This window comes from Brienomyrus brachyistius, chromosome 1, assembly GCF_023856365.1.
Source record: "Brienomyrus brachyistius isolate T26 chromosome 1, BBRACH_0.4, whole genome shotgun sequence".
Lineage (NCBI taxonomy): Eukaryota > Metazoa > Chordata > Actinopteri > Osteoglossiformes > Mormyridae > Brienomyrus > Brienomyrus brachyistius.
This window is the reverse complement of record NC_064533.1, coordinates 8,435,657-8,446,102: the sequence shown is the minus strand read 5'-3', so window position 1 is coordinate 8,446,102 and position 10,446 is coordinate 8,435,657. Positions and strand designations below refer to the sequence as shown.

Sequence of the window (10,446 nt, the reverse complement as noted above, 5' to 3'; positions counted from 1 at the left end):
TATGGTTGAACCTATTTTTACAGGGTACACTGCAGAAATTATTTGCATTGATGCAACTTTAAATATTTCGTGCGATTGATTACTTTTGTCAGTGTATGTTATGGGGTATTGTGTCATTTTGCCCGTATACATAATTTCAAAGGCATTTGAGGATAAGAGTAAAATACTCTACATGAATATGCATTTATAGGATTTATAAGTCCAGCCTTCTCCTTGGCCTTTTATTACATATTCCTACTGGGGTGGCTTGGTTAATGGGTCTCCACCAAAGACGGCACCTGGGGAGGGAAATCTCCCCGCCTTTTACCGCACATCTCACCAAACGAAGGCATTCGTTTTTGGTAGGAAAAAAATCTAACTTTTATGGCAGAAAATTATACACATCACAGTAAACATTAAAATGAAAAGCACGCATGATACTCGTTTGGGGAGATAAAGGCGGTGAGATTTCCCTCCCCAGGTGCACCAGCTTTTTCTGCCTCGCATGGGCAGCCCATCAGTTGAAGTAACTGGATTAAGGAGTTAAAAGGAAATCTCGAATGTAGTTTCTGTTAAGCACAAACTGACTCAGGACCAGCTCATCCTCACAAGCTTCTTCGCCCCAGAGCCGCTCTGATTAACAGGCACCCGGGGGTGGCGGTCATTTCCTTTCTTATCCTGCATGGATCGATAAGAAAGGGTCCTACTTCGTTGCTGGAGATGCAAAGTACAAAGATCCAGCTGAAGGTCCCATGAAGAAGGACAGCTACCCGGCTTTGCTGCCACCTTAAAATCTCCCGTTTGAGACATCCATGCGCCCAAGTGAGACCAGTGTTTCCTTAAACTGACATATGACATTAAACTGAATAATAACAATAATAATTGTCTAATTACGGTTTCGGGGAAATTAATGTTTTCTTTAAGGCAAAATGCCGGATCTCTCTGGACGGAGTGAAGTACAGATAGTGTTTGTTTAATGCTAAGGTCAGATTCCAGCTCTGGAAAAACGTTAAAAAAATCGTTTACAAAATCAAATTTATATTCCTATGCGATGCTTATAAATCACTTCAGTTTTATGGGATTCTTCAGGTGTTTTGTTAAGTTGGAAGCCGCCGAATTGAAGTGATGCTATTTTTAGATCCTGTATGGGGTCAGTTAAGGGAGCTCACGGATTTTCCCGTAATGACTGAGCTGTGTCGAGACGGACAGCAGGAGACGTTGCTCGGGTCCCGTAGGCAATGGCCGCGCCTGCATGAAGCTGGCATCCCGTGCAGGGAGGGGGCTCTCATCTGGAAAGATGAGCTGCCTTGTTTATGTGTTGATTTTGTCACCGACGAGGAAGCCCCGCTTGTCTCACTCCCTCACGGGTATCCTGAACTTTACATATCAATAATAACAACGAAAACAACAGAGATGCAGTACCCCTGATGCTTGGACCGCTAATAGGACTGGATAAAGGCCACTATGTCTGTAGTTTCGCAGTTGTTACAACTTTCTGCCGTTTCCGTGTGGTACTTTTGTAACTTTTTAAACTGCAGTTCCCTCAACACGAATATTGCGTTTTTTTATTTTTCATATGATCTTACGTTAGTTTCTTGTTTCTTGCCAACTAAGACCTGCAAATTAACAGGATAAGCGGTACCTTGATTTCACCTATTATTTTGCTTATTATAGACCCTGTGCCATTGGGAATGATCAGTTTTGTTATTTGTGCTTTTGGAATGCGTTGACAGACGCGCAACAGGCACGTAGACAGGTAGTAAAATTACGGGTTTGACACCCCCCTCCGGAAATTAGTCTGAACTCCCGCTCGACAATATCTCCCGATGGTGACCCATCGACAGGGTTGCCGGACACCCCACGGAATTTATTTTTGGCTACGAGCCCGACGTGCAGACGATGTTGCTGCCTGCAAAGGGGTGTCGTTAGTCCTATTTTAGGGGGGTTAGCCCCCCTAAAATGTTTTAGCCCTCCAAATCAATGTGTATTTATTGCCTTAAGCCACGAATAGCTTTTTAATATTAATGACCATTTACCAGTTTGCCATCGCCCTCCCTCCCAAATAAAGACTGACTCCCCCCTCCATTCATCTCTAGCCCCTGCTGCCAACCTCGTTATTCGGCAGTAGCAGAGGAACTCATTCGCTTAAGAAGCGTCATAATTACATAATAATTCTTACACAATTCATCTTAAACAAATTCTACTACTACACTAGTTTTAACACGTTATAGTGGCATGATCCTGAAAAGTGCATGTCGACTGTTTTGTTTTACAATGGAGTAATGAAATACACCAACGAAAATATACACCCTGGAATTTAACAGAAAATATATTACATAGATATTGCTAAGAAGATAATACTAAACTAATAATGTTATATCTTTAGTAATATCGTTACAAGTATTTCTCAACGGTATAATTGCGTTAAAATATTTTGTTACAATTATTTTAACAAAAAAAAAGCGATCGCGAATGCACGACAATAAAGCAATTGTCCACATAACTTTTACTCGTTTATGATCTAGGCGTAGACGTCCTTCCACTCAGTAGGTACAATGCCTGTGCCGACGCCTGAGTCCGCACGTGCGCAGGGGATGCCCTTAATCTTTCGGAATGTCCCAGAAATGAGCCAGACAGTGAAACTCATGAGTCACAATATAAACTGCCACGTTTTTTATTTCAAATGTTTAGTTTTGTGTAATTGGTATTATTCAATGTGTGCGATGTGTGAAGTGTGCAGGAAAAAAAACCTTTTTGTTTTACAAGATAAGATAAATGTCTATTGATTCCCATGAGTGAAAATTTTGTTCCACTAGCATGGAAAGAGATAAATACAATATATTATAATTTATATAGAAATGCAACAACGCATACGGTATATAATACCAGATAATAAATATGCAAAACTAGATTTTTTGAAGGAATGTTTAGGCATGAATTATAAACCCCAAAAATACCTAAATGTTGGTATTACTTTACGCTGCTTTATCTTGAATTGTTTTTTTCGTCACACTGAATGAATAGACTCTTTCAATAGTTTAAAACCCGATTTTTACACTTCAAAAGCCCACAATAGAGGGTCCAAGCGTCTGGTACATTTCCACGTCCAGCCCACCAGGGGGCGCAGCAGGTCACCCGGCGTAGGATGGATCAGTGTGACTGAATGACGGAATTTCTGGGCGTCACACGGATCACATTTCACATCCTTAGCCTCGCAGTTAAAAGGAACTCCGGGAATCAGCGTAGGAAACCGCAGCAGTGAGACAGAGACAGAGAGGGTCCAGTGCGCGTCCCACCGCCCTGACGTATCCTCCAGCTGAGTCGGATAAAGGAAGTGAAAACGGAAGGGGATTTCTATATACGCAATACCAGACGCTCGTGTTCGTGTCGGTTTCCAGTTACTCGGATCTTCTTTCTTTCATTTTGCGATCATTAAGGAATGCCAACTGAGCTCACCCAGAACAGGATCCAAAAAATCTGGATTCCCACTGGCGATGATAAACCAGCGGTGTCGCAGAAATGTGAGTATATCATGTCAGTATATAGCCAGAACCACGAACTATAGTTACTCATTTTGCCGGCATCACCCATTTCAGTGTTTTGTTGAATTTTATATCATAACTAAAACTCACCCTTGGATGTCGAATTAGTATAAATTAACAGGCTACATTATGAAATAGACTTGCGTTCCTGGTTTATAGGGAGCGCATGCTTAGGCAGTAAGTACCGGTGCGGAGATGAATAATCTGATTATACGTCATGCACGGCGGATTCCGGAATGAAAGCCTGCAAAATTCAGCCGTATTTTACAAAAAAACGTATTTAATTTGCGAGGAGCTGGTTTTGGAATTGAGGCTTTGACACACCTGCATCTGTTTAACACAGGCGAGTCAGACATACTTGGCTAAGGGAGGATTTCTGTGCGCATCAGGTGCATTGACTCTCACCTTATATGCGGTTTAGTTTTGGTGAGGACCATTTTAAAATGTCGATGTGTATGTTGTATATCAATCACGAATATACGTAAAGAACCCGGTTAAACGAATGTACAGTGAAGCGTTTTTTTCCTTAGTTATCAAAATATAGTTTAAAAATAATTCTTATACAGTCTTCTGATTTAATTCGTTTTTATATTCTTAGAAATTAATTGTATATTAGTAACTAAATAGATTTCGCCGGCATTGACATGTGCATGCATTTCGAATTGCGGAGGGCCATTCCTCCGGCGTCCCTGAGTCACCCGCCTTTAATTCTCGAGGTGAAGGGGATTACGTTTCCATGGTAACCGTATGATAGTAGTGGGTGGCAACAGCGCCCTCGTCACTCCCTGCGTGTGGGACGAGGTCCTACGATTGGTCAGCCTGAATGCAGCTGTATGGCACCAGAAAAGCTGACCAGTATGAGTGCGATGGTCGTCCACCGGAACCTGAATAATTTATGCTAAAAAATCCCATTGGAGTCCTGATACTAGATAAAAAGAAGACTCTTTTTTTGAAATCTCTCAAAACAATGTTTTCTCCTTTTATTTTTTTTAACTCTCTTCTTTATCCGAGTGCTATTCCCTGGCATGAATAATGGAGACTTGCATTCAGGTTGATGATTTTAATTTTTTGTTGCTGTGGCGTAAGTGTTGGCTCTTTGCTATTTCCACAGCTTGTGGGGGCCCTCACTTGGCCAACCCCCCCACTGTCATTGTGATGGTGGGCCTGCCTGCTCGCGGTAAAACCTACATTTCCAGGAAATTGACCCGCTATCTCAACTGGATTGGCATGCCCACCAAAGGTACCGTGCCCCCGGGTCTGGGTCTGCCCCTGACCACGCATAGAAAGCCAGGGGTTCTGCTAATGTGGGTGGAGTTTCCCTTGGGCAGCACAATCTGACACTTCTCCTCTATCACTAGTCTTTAATGTGGGTGAATACCGACGAGAGGCGGTCAAGCACTACAGCTCCTACGACTTCTTCAAGTCCGACAACCAGGATGCCATCAAGATCAGACAGTGAGTGAGAACCAGGGGATCGTGGGAGGGGGCTGGGGAGTGACTGGGCATAGTCTGACTCATTCCTTCTCCACAGACAATGTGCCTTGGCAGCCCTCAGAGATGTGAAGACCTACCTGACAGAGGAAGGCGGCCAAATTGCTGTAAGTGGCCCTTGAGACTGAAACAAAATCGGCGTGTTCCTCACAGTGCAAAGAACATGCTGTACGTCGTATAGAGCAGTGTTTCCCAACCCGGTCCTCAGGCTCCCCAGACAGTCTATGTTTTTGCTCCCTCCAAGCCCCGGGAAGGGACCTCGAAGGGAATAATAATGTGGGAGCTGGGAAGAAGCAAAAATGTGCTCCCTGAAGACCGGGTTGGGGAAACGCTGGTATAGAGGGTCAGCCATTAGCATTATGTTCTTCAGGGTCATTTTATATAACATGCATATGTTCTCCTCTTCAGGTGTTTGATGCCACAAACACGACAAGGGCAAGAAGAGACCTGATCTTGAATTTTGGCAGTGATAATGGATTCAAGGTTGGGAACTTTTCAAACGTTTTAAGTGACTGTTTTCAACGCATCACCTCACAGTATTCAAACAAAATGGTTCTTCTCCTTTTCAGATATTCTTCATCGAGTCCATCTGCGATGAGCCCAGCATCATTGCTGCAAACATCATGGTGAGCCTTTCTGTCGTGATTCTCCGTCTCTGACTTGTTGATATTGGTGTAGCTCTGACTCTCGGGAGTGCGTTTTTCAGCTGATGCCTTTGCTCTCTTTGCACAGGAAGTGAAAGTATCATGTCCAGACTACCAGGACTGCAATAAGGCAGACGCCATGGAGGACTTCCAGAAGAGGATCGAATGTTACCGGGCCATGTATGAGCCCCTGGACCCTGATGGGCATGACAGGTACCTGCATACCTGTAGTGCAGCCTCTTGCCAATTGAGGTGCTGCAGTATGTAACCCTGAATAGTGTTGCTTAATTTGATGTAAATATGACACCTTGGTAAGAGTCACAGTCCTAGAGTATGAAGAATGGAAACCAGATAGGTCATGTGCCTTGTTTTCACATGCAAAACACCCTCTGTGCTCCTCAGAAACCTGTCCTTCATCAAGGTGATTGACGTGGGCCGCAGGTTCCTGGTCAACCGCGTCCAGGACCACATCCAAAGCAGGATCGTGTACTACCTGATGAATATACACGTGCAACCGCGCACCATTTACCTCTGTCGCCATGGCGAGAGCGACCACAATCTGCAAGGCCGGCTGGGTGGGGATTCTGGCTTATCTGTCCGGGGCAAAAAGGTACGTGGTCGTATAAGGATTGCTGATGAAGCACATGTGGGTTAGGGTTAGGGTTATGGATCTTTATCACCTGCACAGCCTCATGCAATGAATCGTTTGTAAATCAGGTTGTAAGGGCTTTAATCTGGGAGACAGTCTTTTTGCCTTCAAAGGCCGGAATTCTTGACTGCTTGGTCACCCAAGTCTTGACTTGCCTTACCTTGGTTGCCCCGTCAGTTTGCAACGGCACTGGCCCGCTTCGTGGAGGAGCAGAAGCTGCAGGATCTGAAGGTGTGGAGCAGTCAGCTACGACGGAGCATTCAGACGGCCGAGCCGCTGGGCTTGGTCTACGAACAATGGAAGGCACTCAACGAGATTGATGCGGTAAGGCAGCCTCCTGTCTCCCAGTAACTCTCTCTCTCTCTGTGGGCACATGCCCTCGAATGACGTGACACATCCCCACGTACAGGGCGTGTGTGAGGAGATGACCTATGAGGAGGTGAAGGAGAGGTTCCCAGAAGAATTCATGCTGAGAGACCAAGACAAGTTCTACTACCGCTACCCTAGGGGCGAGGTATGAGCTTGCACATGTTCCAGCATGTTCTAGTGCAGGGGCGGGCAGTCTTATCCAGAAAGGGCCGTTGGGTATGCAGGTTTTTGCTGCAAACCCTTAATTAGATTACTAATTAGAGAACTGATTGGCTGAAGAGTCCTCACACCTGGGTTTGAACAGCTGACCTAAAGGTTACCCCGAAAACCCGCATACACAGTGGCCCATTGTGGATATGATTGCCCGCCCCTGTTCTAATGCTAATTTCATGACATGTATTACTGGGTCCATGTCCCGTGTTTCAAATGCAAGCCTTTGCAGTGCATTTGTATCAACGAGAGATGCGCCTTGTTTAGCCATCGCATGGTATTGGGCTAAGGCCTTTCCTCATACCCCCTACAGTCGTACCAAGACCTGGTTCAGAGGCTGGAGCCTGTCATGATGGAGCTGGAGAGGCGGGAGAATGTGCTGGTCATCTGCCATCAGGCAGTCATGCGTTGTTTGCTGGCCTACTTCCTGGACAAGAGTGCAGGTGAGATACTATTCCCCTTAACTCCTTGCTTTCACTTTCCCCGTTTCTGAATTTGGTGTGAGCGGATGACTTCCTCTTTCAGACGAGATGCCCTACCTCAAGTGTCCGCTGCATACAGTTCTGAAGCTCACCCCAGTGGCTTATGGTGAGTTGGTAGCATATGGGTTGTTTGCATGGTTGTGTGTCCTATGACATGCATGAGTTCACTGTACTGGTTCTGTGCATAGGGTGTAAAGTGGAGTCCATCTCACTGAACGTGGATGCTGTGAACACTCACAGGGACAAACCAGAGGTAAGTTTAGCTCCTGCCTGTCTTTAAACCGCTGTATTATATTTGGTCGGGTCATCCTGGTCCTTGACCTCCTAATCATGTCTATGCAGGAGGTGAAGAGAGGACCTGGCCTCCTGATCAGACGGAACAGTATTACCCCTCTGACCAGCCCAGAGCCCACTAAGAAGCCACGTTTCAACAGCTTATCTCCTAACCCCCCAGCCTCTCCGTGCACGCCTGGGCTTCCTCCTTTGCCAGGACAGGTCAGTCTGCGTGTGGGCTGGGAACTCTGGTTGGAGGAAACAAGACAAGGGCAATCTGCTTACTTGCAGCTTCACATACCTTTGAGCTAGCAGATCTCACCCAGTAGAAGTAAATGGAACTGAATGCATTTCCAGTACAGCGAATAGCTTATTGGGTTTCCCACAGATCTTCTGTAGATCTTAAAGTTCTGCTTTTAATGTGATGCTAAGGAACCTTGTACTGGGTTTTTCTTTTTTTTTTTTTTTTGCTGTTGCTCTGTAGACCGTCTGTTAACCTCAGATGTTCTGACTTATTTCAGGATTTGAGACACCCTTCCAGGATCCAGGAAGCTCTGGAGCTAATCCAGTGAGTCTGACTGGCTCACACGGGCTTTGATGTCAGAATCGGACATCTCTCCTCCATTTGGGGATAAAATGCTGCTTAGTATTCTCTTCTCTTACATGTACTTGTTTGACATCCTGTTGATTCTGTTTAATACAGCATGAATCTTGACTCCTCCCAAACAAAACCTCAACACATGTCAGAATATTGGCACTTTTTTTAAACAAAGGTTTTCCCAGTTTGGGGCGTTCTACTGTGTGGGGGAATCCCTGAAGTCTTTCTGTTTTCAGGGACTGCCATCCTCATGGGGGCATTTTGTTTTGTCCTTGCAAGGCAAGAAAACATGTATTTGTTTCTGTGCATATGACTGCGAGTGTTCCTGTATATGATGTAAAGTTTGTTAGCGGATGGAAGGAATTCACAAGCCGAGTTATTTTTTTAAATGTGTTTTTTTTTTTTTTTTTTTTTTCCCTGAAAAAATTTGTAAATGGCTTAAACGTGCATGATTATTTTTGAGGTCTGTTAGGCTTTCAGATGATAAAGGAGAAATTGCAGGAAGGTAGAAAAGAGGAAATGTCACCAAAGATATTTTTTGGTAAGATGTAGGTGTTGGCTGATATGGTTCCTGTGTAGAGTGTGTGTGTGTGTGTGTGTGTGTGTGTTTTATATATATCATAATCAGTGGGCAGTTATTCTAAAGGGCTTTAGACGCCACCAAATCAGTCTTGTTTCCTACACTCGTGCAAGAACATGCATCTCATAGCATGATGGATATTCAGTGTCTATGTTCACAGTGGACGCAGAGCTACCCAGAACAAAGCATTTCCAAAGCTTTTTTTTTTTCTTCCCAGCTAAGGTTGTGATGCAGGATGTTTGCCCTTAAACATATTGAGATGCTAATTTGCATTAGCGACTGAGATTTATGGGGAAAATGGTTCTGTTTTATGCGTCAGTGGCAGCGAAGTGACTGGGATTTGATGCACTTTATTGCCGAGTGTTCGGGTGGGACGGAGGCAGTTCGGTTTTGGCCTGTGCACAGAGCCTGGTCCTTTTCATATGCTCTTTAAGGAAGGGCCGACTCCCACCTTCAGGCCTTCATCTCTGCTGCTCTCGGCCACACAGGGTTCGGTCACTCGCTGCCTGCACATTCGGTGCGGTTATGGAAATGGTCCGGTCCTTCGATTTCAGTGAATCAGCATCTGACACCTGTGGCCAAGGGTGTGTGTACGTGTGTGTTATTCTTGTTTGAAACCATATCGGAGCTGATTGTTAACATTTCTCCAAGAGCGATTGTGTCTAAAGTAGAACTATGTGGCCTATCTGTTTACATGTGTATCTGAGTAACTGTGTAAGTTGATTTGTCAGCATCCCACTGAGGTACTATGACCGTAGCTGGAGACAATGAAGATGCCTTTTTTTTTGGGCGCTATATTGTATGTGCCTGGGAAGCTATAATTGTTCAGGGAGTGATGCAGACTGCAGGGCTTGGTTTTGTGACCAGATAATCAGTCTTATTATGGGACAGACACTTGAATGTGTTCTTCTCTATGTACTATTTATTTATTCTTTTCTTTTTGTAGGAGCAGAGCAGACATTGTGAAACTATGTAGTTTGTATACTCCCTGTCTAACAACAGGCTGGCCTACCATAGTAAAAATGTATATATTTTATATTTTCTTCACTAATTAAATCTGTAAAAAAAAAGTGTTCTGTTTCTTTAAATTTGTGATGTCATTGTATAAGTGTGAAGCTATGCTAGTTTGGCACAGCGGAGCCTGTCTGTGTATTTCTGTGACTGTATCCTTCCCACCAACAGTACCGCTCTTTCACCTGCACATACACCAGCACCCCAAGCGAGGCCTGCCCTCACTCAGCCTCCTGGGGTCCCCTCCTCCAGCTATGGTCTCGCGTTTTGAGGCTATATAGTCAGTCCGGGTGGGTGTTTATGTTTCACCCCAGTGCCTATTATCGATTTTTTGATGTGTTGCCACAAAGTTTCACAATGAGAGTCTTGATGGACTGACCTGTAGGTGAGTGGATGGGGGATTAAGTCTGTACGCAGAGAGATCTCATTCACAGAGGCAAGTTTGTAGCTCTGGGGAGCCATGCGGCTGGTGATGGTGCAATGGTGTTTGCACCAAGTGTTACGTGCACTTTACACACACACCCCACCCCCCCCCCCCACCCCCGGAAGTTGGCTAAGCTGCGTCCTCATCTCTGACGTTCATCCTGCGTAAACTGAACTGACAGGGACGTTTATTTC

General features: G+C 44.8%; 1 protein-coding gene across 1 annotated transcript; it reads left to right on the top strand.

Annotated features, from left to right (window-relative positions):
* The first annotated feature begins 3,196 nt into the window (after positions 1–3,196).
* Positions 3,197–8,646, top strand: pfkfb3 (6-phosphofructo-2-kinase/fructose-2,6-biphosphatase 3). The gene is made up of 15 exons (XM_049024455.1): positions 3,197–3,500; positions 4,633–4,761; positions 4,880–4,976; positions 5,053–5,119; positions 5,421–5,495; positions 5,582–5,638; positions 5,745–5,869; positions 6,059–6,266; positions 6,483–6,629; positions 6,715–6,819; positions 7,198–7,327; positions 7,410–7,472; positions 7,555–7,619; positions 7,709–7,861; positions 8,161–8,646. Exons 1-15 carry the CDS (start codon positions 3,419–3,421, stop codon positions 8,209–8,211), a joined length of 1,554 nt encoding a protein of 517 aa, XP_048880412.1. The 5' UTR covers positions 3,197–3,418; the 3' UTR covers positions 8,212–8,646.
* The last annotated feature ends 1,800 nt before the right edge of the window (positions 8,647–10,446 follow it).

Coding starts and splice junctions, on each gene's coding strand:
- pfkfb3 (XM_049024455.1), top strand. CDS start 3,419: ATGCCAACTGAGCTCACCCAGAACAGGATCCAAAAAATCTGGATTCCC. Junction 5,120..5,420: donor AGGAAGGCGGCCAAATTGCT/GTAAGTGGCCCT, acceptor TCTCCTCTTCAG/GTGTTTGATGCCACAAACAC. Junction 6,267..6,482: donor TATCTGTCCGGGGCAAAAAG/GTACGTGGTCGT, acceptor TTGCCCCGTCAG/TTTGCAACGGCACTGGCCCG.